The sequence below is a fragment of the Cheilinus undulatus genome, linkage group 3 (genome assembly GCF_018320785.1).
Source record: "Cheilinus undulatus linkage group 3, ASM1832078v1, whole genome shotgun sequence".
Lineage (NCBI taxonomy): Eukaryota > Metazoa > Chordata > Actinopteri > Labriformes > Labridae > Cheilinus > Cheilinus undulatus.
In genome coordinates this window covers 54,952,509-54,971,169 of record NC_054867.1, presented here as the reverse complement: position 1 = coordinate 54,971,169, position 18,661 = coordinate 54,952,509, and the positions used below count along the sequence as shown (strand labels likewise).

General features: G+C 40.2%; 1 protein-coding gene across 1 annotated transcript; it reads right to left on the bottom strand.

Annotated features, from left to right (window-relative positions):
- Positions 1 to 3,392: 3,392 nt before the first annotated feature.
- Positions 3,393 to 18,336, bottom strand: si:dkey-222f2.1 (intermediate filament protein ON3). The gene is made up of 9 exons (XM_041782985.1): positions 18,025 to 18,336; positions 10,122 to 10,330; positions 6,564 to 6,624; positions 4,910 to 5,005; positions 4,465 to 4,629; positions 3,966 to 4,235; positions 3,815 to 3,891; positions 3,695 to 3,741; positions 3,393 to 3,502 (listed from the first exon to the last, which is right to left on the bottom strand). The coding sequence occupies exons 1-9, from the start codon at positions 18,334 to 18,336 to the stop codon at positions 3,393 to 3,395; spliced, it is 1,347 nt and encodes a 448-aa protein (XP_041638919.1).
- Positions 18,337 to 18,661: the final 325 nt, after the last annotated feature.

Genomic DNA, 18,661 nt, shown 5'->3' with positions numbered 1-18,661 from the left:
CAACATGTGGCTCTTTTATGTCTTCATGAGAAATATTATCTCCCAGGAAACCTTAAAAAAGGAAATTATTCATATTAATCAGTATTTCCCAGAATTATACAGAAGGCTTTAAGTGCCAAACTAAATTGTCCCTTTTAACCCATTTTTTCGCCCCTTTTCACCATTTCTTCACCACTTTTGCCCATTTAAGCTACCTTTTGCCATTAAATACCACTTGTTTCCACTTTTTTTCGTCCTTTTATGCAACTTCTTTTAGCCACTTTTATCCCATTTTTGCCCTTTTTCAAAACATTTTGCCCATTTAAGCTACCTTTGGCATTAAATACCACTTTTTTCCTTTTTTTGCCCTATTTTGCCACTCTTGACTGATTTTTCCCCATTTTAGTCTTTTTTTCTCTCTTTTTTTGCCATGTTTTCCCACTTTTGGACTATTTTTGCCCCTTTTCACCATTTTTCCCCAGTTTTTCCTTTACGCTGCCTTTTGTCATTGAACACCACTTGTTTCCTATTTCTTTGCCCTATTTAGCCACTTGTGACAGTATTTGCCCGTTTTAATCCCTTTCTTCCTTTTGTGTCACTTTTGGATCATTTTTGCCACCTTTATCTTATTTTTATTGCCACTTCTCACCACTCAGATTGTGGCTCTAACGAACGTATTTTTCAACATTTTGGCTCTTTGGTTGAGCAGGGTTGAGTAACACTGCTGTAGACTGGTAGCTATACTAAAGACTTTTTTAAAGATACACTTTTTCATTTTTATCTTAATCTCTGTTTAAATTCACAACTACGGAAGAAGATGAGGGCCACTGACAAAAAAATTTTGAGACGCAATTTTTTTTTTTTACTTGTGAGAAAAAGTCAGAATTCTGAGTTTAATCTCAGTATTTAACAATTAGATGCTATTTAATTTAAAGCACTGAAAATGTTTGCTTGAGACAGTCAATTTAGTTTTATGCCAATTCAAACCACTGAATTATTGCATTAAAAAATACAAACATTGAAATTGTTTATTTTTTGCCTATGAATTAACCTACAATACTCAAATATTGCATGATTGTAAAACTATTGAAGTAAAAATTTTAAAACAAAATAAAGATATTAAAACAGGCATAATCACCGGGAAATATATGTTTTCATATAATTTCTACCTTGAAATTTTCAAAGAGAATTCATTGTAACAGAAGTACAGAAAATAAATCTCAGAATTCTGCTTTTTTTTTTTTTTTTTTTTACTATTTTTTCAGCTGCCTTCACTTTTTTTCTGTCTAGAAGAATTTTAATAGTCTGTGAAGTTTTTAACCACCGTTTCCTTTCCTCTCTGTGAAATGTGCTTCGATGGAATGACCACCAGAGGGCAGTGTTCAGCCATGACTCCTTAGAACAACACCAGAACACATGCAGGTGTGTTAAAAAGGTCAAGGCCATGGGCTACTGCGGCTCACCAGGTCAAACGGTCTTTATGTTTTAACGTAGCCGTATGAATTCAAAGCTTATTCTATCATGTTGTGTATTTAATAACATCTTTTGAGAAGAGTTTAAAAAGCAGAAGATTAGAAAAACACACCGTGGAGCCTTTTTTTTGTTCCTCTTTAATTTACTAGTGAAAGCAACAGCACAGACTCAAACCAGTGAAGCACATGTAGGTAAATATGACCAGTGTGTGATTATATCATGCAATTCATTCAAAAAACCCATAACAATAAAAAAATAGAGGAGTCAGAAGTAAACGAAGAAAACCTAGTGTTGGATAAAAACAGATGAGGACACCTCGACCTGAAAATACCAAGAATCATTTCTGAGAGTTTAATATTTTTATACTTTAATTTTCTACCAGTGGAGTAAACAAATAAAGAAAATACCTAAAAGGTTTTTGGTTAGAAAGAATCGAGGTTAAAGACTCCAAAAACACCCAAATCTGAATCTAAAGCAGATATAATAGGAAGTGAAACCCGGCATTAGTTCCTCTATATCAGGGGTGTCAAACTCAAGGCCCGGGGGCCAAATCCGGCCCGTGGTCCAGTTATACCCGGCCCACCAGATCACATGACATTTTTATTATAACTGGTCCACCAGTATGAGGTCTGCAGATTTCCTCCAGTACAAAAATAAAAACTTAACACTGATGATTTATAACATCCTTGTTGAGTAACAAAAATAGAAAAAGCAAGTTTTTTCTCCATATTTACAATTTTGCATCTCACAGTTATGACCAAAAGTGGTTTTGACTTTTTATTTCATATTTTAACCTTTACATCTCAGAACTTTGACCTTTTATCTCACATTCTTACCTTTTGGATTCATAATTGGAAATCTGAAATCCTTTTTGACCTTTTAAAGTCATGATTTTGACTTTTATCTCACATTTTGACCTTTTTCAACTCCTAACTTTCATTTTTATGTCATTGTTTAACCTTAAAAACTCATGATTAATTCTATTTCATATTTTGACATTTAAAACTCATGATTTCGATGTTTACCTCATATTTCACTGTTAAAAATCATGATTTTTAATTTTTATCTCAGAATTTTACTTTTAAAATTCATGGTTTCAGAGTTCTATCTCATATTTTTGCCTTTTAAAAACATTATTTTAAATTTAAATATCATGTTTTTACCTTTTAAATTTATAAGTTTGAGTTTTTGTCTCAGCTTTTGAATTTTTAACTTATCATGTTCACCTTTTAGGTGTTTTCTACCCCCATAATGTATTTCTGGTGAAAATAAGGTTGGTGTTTTATGGTTAAATATTGACCCTGGTAGGCCCTCAGGTTAGACCCAGGTTCAGAATCCGGCCCCTGCTGTGACTGAGTTTGACACCTCTGGTCTAAATGTTAAATTTACATGATTCTTATTTTATTATCCCACTGTTAGTAAATGTTAAAATGATCCACCTGCACCCTTACAGATTTAAGGACACTTTTAGTACTACAAATCTAAGTGATTTTTATTTTTATGTGAAGATTTATTGTTTATAACAGAGGTATGATTTAGCATGTCAGCATTAAAATCCTTTACATGAGTAATAGTTCTAAAACCATGCTATAAAACACTCCTAACCCAGACAGAGTGATGCTTTAAGTATGTTTTATATCATTAGCTAAATAATGAGCTGGAAAATCAAGTGAAGAAAATGAACCAAAAAAAAAGTACGGAGGCCCTGAGAGGACATGGACCGAAAAACAACTGATATTTATCCTTCTGATGCACACCTGAGACCTGAGGGTTAGTTTCTGTTTCCAACGTCAAACCCATGATTTTCAGTCCATGTCCCTGCAGGGCCCCAGAAAAGTTCCCCCGCGGTATTTTAGTCTCATATTTCACATCATCAGATTATAATAAGTCAGGCAGCGATGTAGTGAAAGAATGGTGAGTATGGTGCATGTCTGAGGCTCTCAGTGAGTGCTGTATCTGCTGCTGTCTCTGGTCTCAGTCGTCTTTATCAGCAGTTTAGGAGCCGGAGAGCTGCTGCTGCTACTGTGAAACCCGTTAGTACTCTTTGGACCTGCAGACCGAGAGAGGAGGGTGCGTTAGTTTTCATGTTCTGTGGGTTTAAAGTGCTGAAGTTTTATGGTCAGGGTGGGAAAGACAACAAGGCTAAGGATGAACTAAGACCACGTCCTCCCTGAAGTCTCTAACTGTTGGACGGCAGGATTGTACGGAGTCGTGTATTCCAAACATTCCTTATTTTACTCACTGTAGTTGGAGACGGCCTGGATGTTAAGGATGGACTGTTGACCGAGTCTGCAGAGATGAAAACATGTCAGTTAGTTTTCTGAAACACCAGGACCCCTCCACCTCTTCCTCTTCCCCTCACCTGTCCTCCTCCCCTTCCAGCAACTTCCTGTACGTGGCGATCTCGATGTCCAGAGCCAGTTTGAGGTTCATCAGGTCCTGGAGGAGAAGAAGACAGTCACATGTGGAGTATTTAATTCACCGCTCTAGTTTTGTGTAGTAGTGTTACTCACCTGGTACTCTCGGAGCTGGCGGGCCATGTCCTGTTTGGCTCTCTGCAGGGCGTCCTCCAGGTCTCTGGTCCGAGCTTTGGCCTCTTTCACGGCGAGCTCTCCTCGTTCCTCGGCCTCGGCCAGCTGGTTCTCCAGGCCGCTGCGCTGAGCTTTGACGGCCTCGATCTCACTCTGCAGACGGCTGATCAGCCTGTTGACCTCGGCCACCTCGCCCTTCACGAGGCGGAGCTCGTCTCCAAAGCGAGTGGCCTGATCCGACATCTGGTCGAACTGCAGATGGAGTAGAAACGGTCGTGTTAGTGTCATTAATACCTCCTAAAGAGCTTAACTCAATTTTTGCCACTTTTCAGCTCTTAGACTGTGGCTCTTGCAAAGGTATTTTTCAACAATTTGGCTCTTTGGTTGAGTAACGCTGCTTTAGGCTGATATAAAAGACAATGATATCTGCAGGTAAGCCCTTCATATACGACATCCTAAAGCCCTGTTTCTCCGGCCTTACTTTGCACTTGTACCAGGCTTCGGCCTCCTCTCGGCTGCGGGCGGCGATCTCTTCGTACTGAGCTTTGACCTCGACCACGATCTGCTCCATGTTCAGGCTACGGCTGTTGTCCATCTGAACCACCACCGACGTGTCTTTGATGCTCGCCTGCAGCTCACGCAGCTCCTGCAGCACACGTTTGACTTAATTTAGTCTGTTTAGTTGGAAAGTTAAAACTTGGAATACAACAGACAGAAGCGAGGTCTTCAAAGTCAACGCCAGACGGTCTGATCAATAGCAGTAAATTAAAAAGTGAGCAAAGGCCAGAGAGGATCAGGTTACTGAGAATGATGCAGGTGAATATCCTAGAGAATAAATATTTGACACAATTAATCATTCAGACACAAATCTACAAATCCATACTTTTGGCATTATTTTTACTCTGCAGTGATGAAAGGGTCAATACCTCTTCATAAATGTTCCGCAGGAAGTTGATCTCATCCGTCAGGGCTCCGACTTTATCCTCCAGGTCGGCCTTCACCAGGTAGGCAGAGTCTACATCCTTAAATCAGAGGAACAAGAACATACACACAGGCTCAGTGAGGCTGAAAAAAGCTACGATGTGACGATTCTCACCATGCTACGCCACTAAACAGGATGTTAGCCCGCCAGTGTTTTCTATTAGAAACAGTTAACATTTAACTTGAAAATGTCCGGCGTGGATTATTAGTGACATGTTCACAGTGAAAATTCTCACCTTGTTACGCACTAAACAGGATGTTAGCCTGCTAAAGATTTACATTAGAAACAATCAAACTCAGAGTTGCAAATTTCTAACATGATCTATAACATTGATCATTAACTGGCCATATCAGGCCCCCCAAAGCTTCCTATCCGGCCCCCAGAAGGTCCTTAAATTCAGAAAATGTGAGGAGGAAAAGAATGTTGTGGCTTTATCTTTGGACTTTAAATATCTGCAGATGTAAGTCCATCCCCCAAAATGACGGATATTAAAACATTTTTAACTAGAATGACTTAAGATTTGATCTGTTTTTACAGAAATCCACTCGCCAGTCATTATTAGTAAATAAAAATATAAAAATATAAAGACTGGCAGAAATGTTGCAAAAATAGTCAGATTAAGTGGTGAAAAAAGGGGTTAGAGAGGCAAAAATGGGTGATAAGTGTCAAAATTGGTTGTAGAGTGGCAGAAAGGGACAAAAATGGCAGGAAAAGTGGTGAATAGAGGTTAAAAAGTGGCAAAAGGTGGGCAAAAAGTATCAAAAAGGGTTTAAAGTGGCACAAAAAATATAAAAAATAGATTAAGACCGATGCTAAAATGGCAGGATAGAGTGGTGAGAAGAGGTGAGAGTGGCAAAAATGGGTAGAAGTGGCAGAAAGTATTTAAAATGGTTCCGAGTAGCAAAAATATTGCAGACATGGCCTGGTAAAGGAGTGAAATGGGGTTAAAGAGTGGTGCTAAATGGCATTTGGGCCATTAGTGGCAAAATTGATTTAAAAGTGGCAAAAGTGATCAAAAATGGGTTACGAGTGGCAAAAATGTTGAAGAAATGGCCAAATCAAATACTGAAAAAGAGTTAAAAAGTGTTAAAAATGGGTTCATATTGATGCTGAATCATGACTGGGGAGTGCCCGTTCTCTGGGGTTTTCAGGGGTCCAGTGATGGGGACAGATCTCACTGTTAAAGAAAATACTTGTCCAATCATGTGCTTTCTAGGCCAAAACATTCATACAGTTTTTGTTTATTTGAAAGTCCGGCCACCACAGTCTCTATCAAGACTAAATCTGGCCCTCATGCATGTACTTGATGATCCCTGATCTCTAAGGATTCAACTCCAGGAATACCGCAGGAAATCTGAACTCTCTTCAAACATATTAGGATGCTGAGAGGTGATTATTTTCTTGGTTTTATTTTTGTGATCTTGTTCGGTACGTTGTCTATTTTTTGAAAACATTTCAAAGTGAAGCGGCCGATGCATTCATGGTGTTTGGATAATGTGGGAATCTAGAGCATGGAGACAACGAGGACAAAGGAAGGAGATAATACCGCGGTTCGTTTTACTCGCCACACCCGTGGGTATGAATGTGAGAGCACTGACCTTCTTCAGGATGACAAAGTCGTTCTCCAGGTTGTTCCTCTTGTTGATCTCGTCCTCGTACCTACATGAGAAAAAACATTTTTTATGTCTTATAAAGCGGGGGTTTTCAACCTTTTCAGCCCGTGACCCCCAGAATAAAGGTGGCAGAGACCGGGGACCCCCACTGAACCTGAAGGTGGCTGAACAGCCATGAACATTCAGGAACAGTCATGTGGAGACAAGGCCGCTCATTAGGGGGATAAAGGGGAGAGCTTTCTGGGGCTGGCCAAACTGGGGGCTCATGGAAGTCAACAAAACCATGGTCTAGTGTAAAGTTAAGCTGTGATATCTATATTTTATATCTAACCTAAATAATAACCACTCTTATCAAAGAAACAAATATCTTTTTTTAGTCATTCGTGTATTAAATAGCCTTCTTAAAAATGTAAACCCCTTTGTTAAAAAACAAAGAATTTAAATTGGTTTTAAAATGGCTACAGTGGGTTAATTATGGCCAAAAATGGTGGAAAAGGATTTTAAAAGTAGCTGAAATGGGTTAGAAGTGCCAAAAATGAGACAAAAATAGCATAAAAAGATGGCAAAAATGGGTTAAAGATACAGAAATGGGCATAGATAGAGGTAAAAGGGAGTTAAAATGCTGAAATGGCTTTAAATTGGCAAATTGGGTGGAAATTTGGTGAAATGAGATGAAAAATAGCTAGAAACCTGGCAAAAAGGGTTAACTGAAAAAAATTAAAAATAGGCTTATATTGGAAGAAATTAGTTAAACTAGCAGAAATGGGCAAATGAAATGGGGTTAAAAAACGACATAAAAAGTGGTAAAAAGAGGTTAAAAGTGGCAATAATGGGTCAACAGAGGCAACATTAACCCCTTAAAGCCTGAAAACACAAATAATGGCCAGAAAATTCTCATTTTTTGGAACTGAAATGTTCATCTAACTTTCTACTGAAATTTTTGAAAAAATCCAGATTTACATAAAATTTCACAAATTTATTTTTAGAATCTCATCTCATTCATTAGGTGTTTTTGGTAAATGATAATCCACTTGAGAGCATTTTTATCATTTTTCAGATTGTATTCAAAAGTTTTTTTGAGTAATTAATTGAGCATACTGATGAGATAGAGGCAGTTTAAAAGTATGTATCAAATATGCGACAACAGGCGTTAAGGGGTTTAAGCTTAAGTGGCAAGAACAGGCAGAAAAGTGGTGGGCTGAGTTCAAAACTGACAAAAATTGTTGTTAAATGGCAAAAAATGTGTTTAAATTGGTGGGGAAAAAATGAAAAGGGGTTAAAATTTGACAAAACTGGTGTCAAGTGGCAACAGTGCAATTAAAAAGAATATTATTAGCTTTTTAGGGCATCTGGAGACCCCCTCTAAGTGTCTCGTGCCCCTGAAGGGGATCCCGACTCCAAGGTGGAGAACCACTGCTATAAGGCATCAGAGATGATGCGACAATTCAAAAAGCTGAATTTCTGTTCATTTTTTCATGACTTCCTGTTATAAATCAAAACTACAAAATGATTTATGAGATGTCTATTTTTAAGTGGGAAAGTTTGTTCAGTGATCAAATCCCCCCTCTGTTCTATAATTCTGTGGCAGTTTTAGATAACTTGGGTTTTAAAACACTTCAGTCCATTATTTTAATGGTCAATAGCCTGAAAAAGTACGAAAACATTTAATAAAGCACGTCTGTGTCAGCAAACAGGCGAGAGAGGAATGAACCACCAGAAACCTGATCAAACTGACCTAAACCATCAGAAAACAGGCAACATTTCCATGAAGAACTGTTGATAATATCTGAGTGCAACTAAGAAAGAGTTCATGAGGAAATGTTTCCAGTGCTTGTGTGTAATAAACTCAGGGAGCTGGAGTTTTACCTGTGAATTTAAAAAAACATAGAAAGCATGTAAAGTTTTTTGTGAATTCTGGGTAGAAGTGTTGCCAATATTTGTGTGCGGTATAGACAGAATTCAGGGTTTAATTTCCAATTCCACATGGAACTGTTGCCAATATACACCATATTGCCAAAAGTATTCACTCACCCGCCTTGACTAGCATATGAACTTCAGTGACATCCCATTCTTAATCCATAGGGTTTAATATGACGTGGGTCCACCTTTTGCAGCTATAACAGCTTCAACTCTTCTGGGAAGGCTTTCCACAAGGTTTAGGAGTGTGTTTATGGGAATTTTTGACCATTCTTCCAGAAGCACATTTGTGAGGTCACACACTGATGTTGGACCAGAAGGCCTGGCTCTCAGTCTCTGCTCTAATTCATCCCAAAGGTGTTCTATGGGGTTGAGGTCAGGACTCTGTGCAGGCCAGTCAAGTTGATCCACACCAAACTCTCTCCTCCATGTCTTTATGGACCTTGCTTTGTGCTCTGGTGCACAGTCATGTTGGAACAGGAAGGGGCCATCCCCAAACTGTTCCCACAAAGTTGGGAGCATGGAATTGTCCAAAATCTCTTGGTATGCTGAAGCATTCAGAGTTCCTTTGACTGGAACTAAGGGGCCAAGCCCAGCCCCTGAAGAACAAGCCCACACCATAATCCCCCCTCCACAAAACTTTACACTTGGCACAATGCAGTCAGACAAGAACCGTTCTCCTGGTAACCACCAAACCCAGACTGGTCCATCAGATTGCCAGATGGAGAAGCGCGATTGGTCACTCCAGAGAAGGCGTCTCCACTGCTCTAGAGTCCAGTGACGATGCTTTGCATTGCACTTGGTGATGTATGGCTTGGATGCAGCTGTTACCATGGAAACCCATTCCATGAAGCTCTCTACCACTGTTCTTGAGCTAATCTGAAGGCCACATGAAGTTTGGAGGTCTGTAGCCATTGACTCTGCAGGAAGTTGGCGGTCTCTTCGCACTATGACCTCAGCATCTGCTGACCCCACTCCGTCATTTTACGTGGCCTACCACTTGGTGGCTGGGTTGCTGTCGTTCCCAATGGCTTCCACTTTGTTATAATACCACTGACAGTTGACTGTCACATCCAGCTGATTATCTGCAGGAATGACAAGGAGCCAGGAAATTTCACCACTGGACTGAATCCTATCACAGTACCACGCTGGAATTCACTGAGCTCCTGAGAGCGAGCCATTCTTTCACTAATGTTTGTAGAAACAGTCTGCATGCCTAGGTGATGATTTTATACACCTGTGGACATGGAAGTGATTGGAACACCTGATTTACATTATTTGGATGGGTGAGTCAATACTTTTGGCAATATAGTGTATGTGTGCATTTTAGTTGACGTTTAGGAGGAAACATATCCAAAGTTTTTGAGGAAGTAAGACAGCATGCATAAGGAAATGTTGCTGATCTTGAACAGCACAACTTTTTTCTTCCATTTTGTTATTTTTGGTAATAAAAAATTGACCACTGTTGTTTGCAGCTTCTATTTCTGTTGCCATTGTGATCTACATGCATGGATATTAAATTCTGAAGAAATTCAAATCAAAATTCATCGTCCTCCTATCACGATGGTTCCAGCTACCATTGTTCCCGTCATTCTTTCTATAAATCATGGTGAGTCATGTACTCACTTGTGTTTGTAGTCCTCCACCAGCCCCTGCATGTTCCTCAGCTCTCCGTCCAGTTTAATCTTGTCGTTGTTGACCAGGTCCATCTGACGCCGCAGGCCTGCCATGTAGGCTTCAAACAGTGGCTCCACGTTGGAGCGGCCCACGCCCTGACCCTGCAGCAGCTCGTACTTGGTCTCAAGCATCTTATTCTGCTGCTCAAGATAACGCACCTGCAGAAAAAACAGGATGAAGAAGAAGAAGATGTAAAAAAAAATGGCATACAGAGAGATATTTACAAAGTTAGACCTACTGGCTGGACAGTGACAGGTTCAGTGGTCGGTCATGGAGAAGGACAGAGGGATGGTCGAGGTTATGAAATCCAGCCTTGCCTGCATCATTGTGTACCACAGTAAACCATTAAGCATCAGCTTCAATAAATGATGAATGAAGGCAGATTCTTGATGGTGTCAGGTCTGGTGCATGATCAAATGTTTGCGGTTGCACAAGTGCGTGCAAGTCTCTTTATTTGATTTTGCTTTATTTTATGTACAGTCATGGACGAAAGTATTGGCACCCCTTGATTTTTTCCAGAAAATACACCATTTCTCCCAGAAATTGTTGCAATTACAAATGTTTTTGGTATACATGTGTTTATTTCCTTTATGTGCACTGGAACAACACAAAAAATCGGAAGAAAAAAGACAAAACTGACATAATTTTACACAAAACTCAAAAAATAGGCCGGACAAAATTTTTGTCCCCCTTTTAAAACTGTGGGTAAATCATTTTATTTCCAGCCTGTGATGCTCATTTAAACTCACCTGTGGCAGTAACAGGTGCTGGCAATCTAGAAATCACACCTGAAGCCAGTTAGAATGTCTAAAAGTTGACTCAGCATTTGTGTTGTGTGTCTGTGTGTGTCACACCAAGCATGGAGGAGAGAAAGAAGAGCCCAGAATTGTCTGAGGACTTAAGAAGCAAAATTGTGGAAAATATGAACAATCTCAAGGTTAAAGACCATCTCCAGAGATCCTGAAATCCTTTGTCCACTGTGTGTAATATAATCAAGAAGTTTATAACCATGGAGCTGTGGCTAATCTCCCTGGACGTGGACAGAAGAGAAAAACTGACAAAAGAATGCAACACAGGATAGTTGGAATGGTGGATAAACATCCTCAGTCAACTTCCACACAAATTCAGGCTGTCCTGCAGACTCAAGGTGCAAAAGTGTCAGCTGGGACCATACGTGGTCATCTGAATGAGATGAAGCGCTATGGCAGGAGACTGAGGAGAACCCCACTGCTGACAAAGAGACATAAAAAAGCCAGACTGGAGTCTGGAGTTTTGGGCCACAATGTAGGGCCTAGTGTCAGAAAGCTGGGTCTGGGTCAGAGGTCATGGATGTTCCAGCAGGACAATGACCCCAAACATACCTCAAAAAGCACCAAGAAATGGTTGGAGACAAAGCTGGAGAGTTCTGAAGTGGCCAGCAATGAGTCCAGATCTAAATCCCATTGAACACCTATGGAGAGATCTCAAAACTGCTGTTGAAGAAGCACCCTTCAAATCTGAGAGACCTGGAGCAGTTTGCAAAAGAAGAGTGGTCCAAAATTCCAGCTGAGAGGAGTAAGAAGCTTGTTGATGGTTATAGGCAGAGATTGGTTTCAGTTATTTTTTTCTGAGGGTGTGAAACCAGATATTAAGTTGAGGGTGCCAATAATTTTTTGAGTTTTGTGTAAAATTATGTCAATTTTGGCTTTTTTCAGGTTTTTTGTGTTGTTCCAATGCACATAAAGGATATAAACATGAGTATACCAAAAGCATTTGTGATTGCAACAATTTCTGGGAGAAATGGTGTATTTTCTGGAAAAATTCCAGGGGTGCCAATACTTAAGTCCATGACTGTATATGGAGGCCAGTGTATGGATGTATAAAAATGTCCATGCATGGACATATAAAAATGTCCATGCATGGACGTATAAAAATATTCATGCATGGACGTATAAGGATGTCCGTGCATGGATGATAGGAGGTTACTGTAACCTTGTCATTCCTGCAGATAATCAGCTGGATGTGAAAGTCTACTCTGGGCTAGATGTACTCCTCTCGTGTTACCGGCCTGCAGCGGGTGAATCTATCCTCTACCTTTCATCCCTCCACCTCTGAACACAAAGCCTGTCTTCTGTTCAAACAGAATAATCTACCTGAGAGACTGGACCACGCTGTGTCTGACCCGCCTTATCAGGTTACAACCAAACTCAGCGGAGCAAAGTGGGACAAAGAGCTAAAATATCCGACTCCAAAAGAAAAGAATGCAGGTTTAAATGGGGGTTTAAATCCCAGATGATTTGTTGACTTTTTGTCTCTTTTTAAGGTTTTACATCTCCGTCCTTTAGTGAACTCTTCAGGGATTATTCCTGCAGAAAAAGCACCAACAAACAGGATCTGGTTTCTCTGTAATCTGGTGATATTGACCCCTGGTATAGATGGAACTGGGTCATCATTCTAAAACAGACCTAACGCTGTGTCCTGGATGCATCTGGCTGATTACTTCTCTGCATGAGGGGAGATGCTCTTTAAAGTTTCAGAGCTTTGTGGTCAGGTTTCATGGAGTAGTGAGGGGTCCAGTCATTCATCAGAGAGCTCTATCTCTGAGCAGTTTTCCTGTTTGCTCACCCATGGATGAAATGAGGAGGCCTCAGTGCTAAAATGCTCCAAACAAGTATTAGTAAAGGTTTGTCATTAAGAGTAGTTTAGGAGAAACAGTCTATTCCAAAAGCCTGTGTAGAGCAGTGGGAATCCCGATTCCTAAGGAGAAGGAGTCCTCTGATCTGAGCCAGTTTCATACTATCCCACTCCTGAGTGTGGAGGGGAAGAGGTTATCCAATTATTTAGAAATGAATAGATCAATAGACATAACAGTATGAAAAGCAGGGATCCCAGGTTTTAAAGGTTGCATAAAACACACAAGCATGATTTGACATCAGATTCAATCAGCTGAAGGTAGAGAATAGGGATTTACATGTCCTACTTTTAGATCTGGCAAACGCATCTGGATCCATGGTCTTATCTGGAGTGTGTTTGATTTCTTTAACGTGCAGAGGTAGTGGTACATTTAGTAAAAACAGACTTCAGAGGTGTTAGGATGTGTCGTCGTGCACAAATCTCACAACAGGCTGGCAAAGACCAGAGGAAGGTGTTATGGCAGGGTTCAATATTTCCCCTCTAGCTTTCACAATGACAATGGAAGCCATTATTAGAGCGTCCTAGTGGGCTGTAGGAGGGGAGAGACGGCAGGATGGGATGCACGTCCACAAGTTAGGCTTGCATGGATGATAGGACACCAGTGAACACAACACTACCATGTACGCTACTAAAGAGGCTAATTAAGAATCTCAGCATGCTAGCATGAAGATCAAGTCAACATTCCATCCTCTGCCTTAGATGATGCTAGTCTTTAAAGCCTATAAACATTCCACCCTTGGACTAAAGCTTTTAAAACATCCCACCCTTGCCTATGAAGATGATCCCAACCTTTAAAGCATATAAAACATTCTATCCTTGCCCTTTACAGATGATGGCAATATTTAAAGACTATGAACAGTCAATCCTTGCCTTTGAAGATGGTGTCAATCTTTAAAGCCCATAAACATTCCACCCTCCCCCATGAAAATAATGCCATTATATAAAGCTTATAATACACTCCACTCTTGCCTTTGAAGATGATATCATCATATAATCAAATGTATAATTCAAAGCTTATAAACAGTCCATCCTTGGACTAAAGCTTTTAAAACATCCCACCCTTGCCTTTAAAGATGATACCAATCTTCAAAGCCTATAAAGAGTCCATCCTTGCCTTTGAAGATGAACTCATTATATTAATCAGATAAAACATTCCATCATTGCCTTTGAAGATGAACTCATTATATTAATCAGATAAAACATTCCATCATTGCCTTTGAAGATGAACTCATTATATTAATCAGATGAAACATTCCATCATTGCCTTTGAAGATGAACTCATTATATTAATCAGATGAAACATTCCATCATTGCCTTTGAAGATGATCCCAACCTTTAAAGCCTATAAAACATTCTATCCTTGCTGTTGACGATGATGATGATCATTTAAAGCCTATTAAACATTCCACCCTTTCCTATGCAGATGATGCCAACCTTTAAAGCCTATAAAACATTTTATCCTTGCTGTTGACGATGATGATCATCATTAAAAGCCTATAAAACATTCCACCCTTGCCTATGAAGATGATGATCATCTTTTAAAGCCTATAAAACATTCTATCCTTGCTGTTGACGATGATCATCATCATTTAAAGCCTATAAAACATTCCAATCTTGCCTATGAAGATGATGCCAACCTTTAAAGCCTATAAAACATTCCACCCTTGCCTATAAAGATGATCCCAACCTTTAAAGCCTATAAAACATTCCATCATTGCCTTTGAAGATGATCCCAAACTTTAAAGCCTATAAAACATTCTATCCTTGCTGTTGACGATGATTATCGTCATTTAAAGCCTATAAAACATTCCACCCTTGCCTATGCAGATGATGCCAACTTTTAAAGCCTATAAAACATTCCATCCTTGCTGTTGATGATGATGATCATCATTTAAAGCCTATAAAACATTCCACCCTTGCCTATGAAGATGATGCCAACCTTTAAAGCATATAAAACATTCTATCCTTGCTGTTGACGATGATGATCATCATTTAAAGCATATAAAATATTCCACCCTTGCCTATGAAGATGATGCCAACCTTTAAAGCATATAAAACATTCTATCCTTGCTGTTGACGATGATGATCATCATTTAAAGCCTATAAAACATTCCACCCTTGCCTATGAAGATGATGCTAATCCTTAAAGCCTATCAAACGTCCCATCCTTTCCTTTGACATTCAGGCCAGTCTAGCTCCGCCTTCTTTCACTGTGAAACCATGCTTTTGTGACCCTTTCAGAATGTGGCCCAGCACTGTGTCTCTGAAATAAGAAAGATAACCAATCACCAGTCTGCAGCCAGAGGAACTGAGGATCTGAATTTTCTAGAAGGTTCCCCATGATCTTCTCTCCTAGCTGGTGTTCTTTGGTGTGTTCCTGAACATTTGGACGTCCAGACCTGAATGTGTCTCTGTTCCCTGAAGTGACTCTGGAAACAAAGCTTCTTTTGTGATGGCGTGTTACGGACGCCGTGAGAAAGCAGAGATGTTCCCTAAGTACCGTATCGATGTCGGACATTATCACAGAGCTGTTCTCTGTTCCTGTGGGAAATGAGAGAACCGGAATATCAACACGCTACCAATCAGATTCACTTCCACATGTAAACATGTACTTCTCTAATACTTCACTACCCTTTAAGGGTTTGTCCATGGTGAGGGCCTGAGCTCAGACCTAGGAGAGAGGACCAGAGTAAAACTGAAGGAATTCCTCTTCTTTTATCATTGTTCTGACAAATTACTCACTAATTTAGAGGAATCAACAAGCCTGAAAACTCAACAAAATTCGCAGATACTTGGATCCAGCTGTAAAAGCATGTATTCTTGTGCATGTCTGTCACAAACATCCTTCATGTCTACAACAACAGAGTTTGAGCTAGACGCATAAAAGTTAGTACATATATGTAGGATGTCCAGACAAACACAAAACATACCACACCACATACCATCTACGGGGTGTTGACCAGGTTGATTCCCGTGTTATGTGTAGGTGGAACAGTTGATCTGGTGTGAGTTTGCCTAAACATTTGATAAAAACAGAGACCTGACCATCGGGTGGGCAACTGGCGGCCCGGGGGCCACATTCGGCCCTCTGGTTCACTCAATGCCCCCTATATAAAAGTTACTTCAGCATCCTTTCAAAGGAAGTTGAGCTAAAACAACTTTGCAGAATGAGAATATGTGGAAGTATGGACAGAGCAGACCATCCACTGAACCTTTAATTCATGCAGTCTGAGGAACCAGAGCCCAGAGGTGCAGCTCTAATCCATCTCTACTATGAAGACCTTGAAGGTTTTTTTTGAATGGGAGCTTGGTCTGATTATTTCTGATTCAATGTCTAAGAAAACTAACAAGATTAATTAACCCTTTACCCACTGACCCGGCGCTGTGTTTTATATGTCCGGAGTATTATTACCATAAAGGCCCATTTAAGCTCAACGTTAAATACGAATCCAGATACGGACGGAGCCTTCTGTCTGTGCTCTGCATTCATTTCGTCCGTATTTCTGCACGTTTCCATAAAGCTTACGGATACGAGCCAAACGGAGCAGTACCACCGGAAACCGTGGGGGCACGGACAGAGAGCTGAGAATCTGTGTTTTCCGGCAATATATGATGTGTGGTACAGTGCTTAAATTTATTAGACCACCACCAAAGTAAGCTTTATGCCACAGCTGCCCTAAATTAACAGCATTGGTAATTACCAAAATCATTTTTATGTTTCTGCAATGGTTAATACACCAATATGTAGAAGCTCTTTAACCCAAATGATATTCTTAATGCTAAAATAGAATTATTATTGTTATCCATGAATTTTTAAATTTACTGATTTACAAAAAAACGTAAAAAATAGTAAAGCAGGTTATTATTTCTTGATTAATATGTCAAATTATAGTTATTTACTGTCATTCCTGAACAGAAAAATGAGTTTTAGTGGTTGAATGTTATGCTTGATTCATTTCTGACATCTCAGAGAAGCCCAGTGAGCCGGCTCACATTTGGGTGAATTCAGTTTGAAATCCCTCATTCCTGTTCAAAATGGTAAAACGTGGAGAGCTGACTGAAAATGAAAGAGTCTGCATTAAAGCACTTCATGATGCTGGATGGTCTCTGAGACAGATATGACAGGTGGTCTGATACATTTGTTGAGGACTGTATGTAGGATGTCCAGACCAACACAAAACATACCACACCACGTACCGTCTACGGGGTGTTGCCCAATTTGCTTGAATAGTTGATAGCTTTTCTGTTTGTAATCTCTGTAAAGCACATTGAGTTCACACCTGTATGAAATGTGCTATACAAATAAAGTTGAGTTGTAAAAAAATTTGAAACTTGTTTTTGATTTCTTTTAATTAAAGAATTTTATTGTTTTTATTTCATTTTATTTATATTCCTTAATGACACTAACTACTAAGAAAAAAACATTTTTTTTTAAATTGCAAGCTTCTCAAGGGCCCCTCCCTACTAATCAGCCCCCCCCCCCACGCCCATGAATCTTGCTTACAACATGGTAGCTTGCTAAACTAATGCAATCTGCAAATAGACTGGAGGTGAGGCGGATTTGAAAATGCAAGTTTAATCACTAAGAAGATGAGTCTATGTGATGGCTTATCCTACAAACCTTTGACCTTTGACCTTATTGATCTAGTACTGGAAATAGAACTATTAAAGATATGTGCCTGCTGTGAAACAGAAAACCCTGATTAAAGCTCTTTTTTAAAATCTGCATCATAATAGTTACCTCAGCATTAAAAAGCATTAAAAGAAAAAGAATCATTTTAAAGAGCTGACAGGGCGTTCATTCAGATTCTGCAGCTACCAGCACCATGATGGAGTTTGTGCTTAGATACTCAGCTGTGTTAAACAAACGCACAAATATTTTCCCGGTTATATGAGTGTGAGCAACAGGAGGCTAAGCTCTTCTCTACAGCAGCTTTAGATGCTGCTTTTTAGAATAAGGTGGAGCATTTAGGAGCTAGTGAGACAGGAGGTGGAGGAGACCAAACACGGAGCTAAAACAGGAGAGAATAGTGGACGAATATATTCATCAGATCAACAAACATTAATGACACATTAATGGCCGACTCACTGGATGCCAAAGTAAAGCGTTAACTGTACACTCAGACATTTATCAGAGTAGTTTCGTGTTAATCTTTGAGATCACCTGAAGGTGGTTTACCTTGTCGATGAAGCTGGCGAAGCGGTTGTTGAGGCTCTTGATCTGCTCCTTCTCGTGGGCCCGGCTCATGGACAGGTTGGGGTCTATCTCCAGGTTGAGGGGGGCCAGCAGGCTCTTGTTGACGGACAGGGACGCCAGCGGGGCGGCCAGCCCATGGTGATGGCCGTTAGTACCTGCATACAGAGAGCTGCTGCTCAGAGAGATCCCGCTGAAACCCCCCTGAACCGGACCAAAGCCACTCAGCCTCCTGGATCCGCCGCTGCTCCGGACCGAGTTACTGGAGCTGATTCTCTTTGAACGGCTCAGACTCATGGTGAAGACGAGGAGGTGGACGGATGAAGACGAAGAGGTGGACAGGTGGAGACGAGGAGGTGGATGAGGCAGAGAACAGACGGCAGAGTCGATTAGAGGACAGTGAAGTTTGAGGTGACGGAGCACAGTGAGGAGTCTCAGGTGTCCCTCTGTCTTTTAAGCTCCCTGCCCCCCACCCAGGTGATGTCTGGAGAGGAGGAGAGGCAGGAACTGCGGTGTCAGGTATCGAGAGGTTTGGTTTTACAGGAAATATAAATGGGTTACCTGCACACACAGGAGAAGAAGGTCGTCTTTACCCTCTAAAAGGGGGCGTCTAATCTATAAT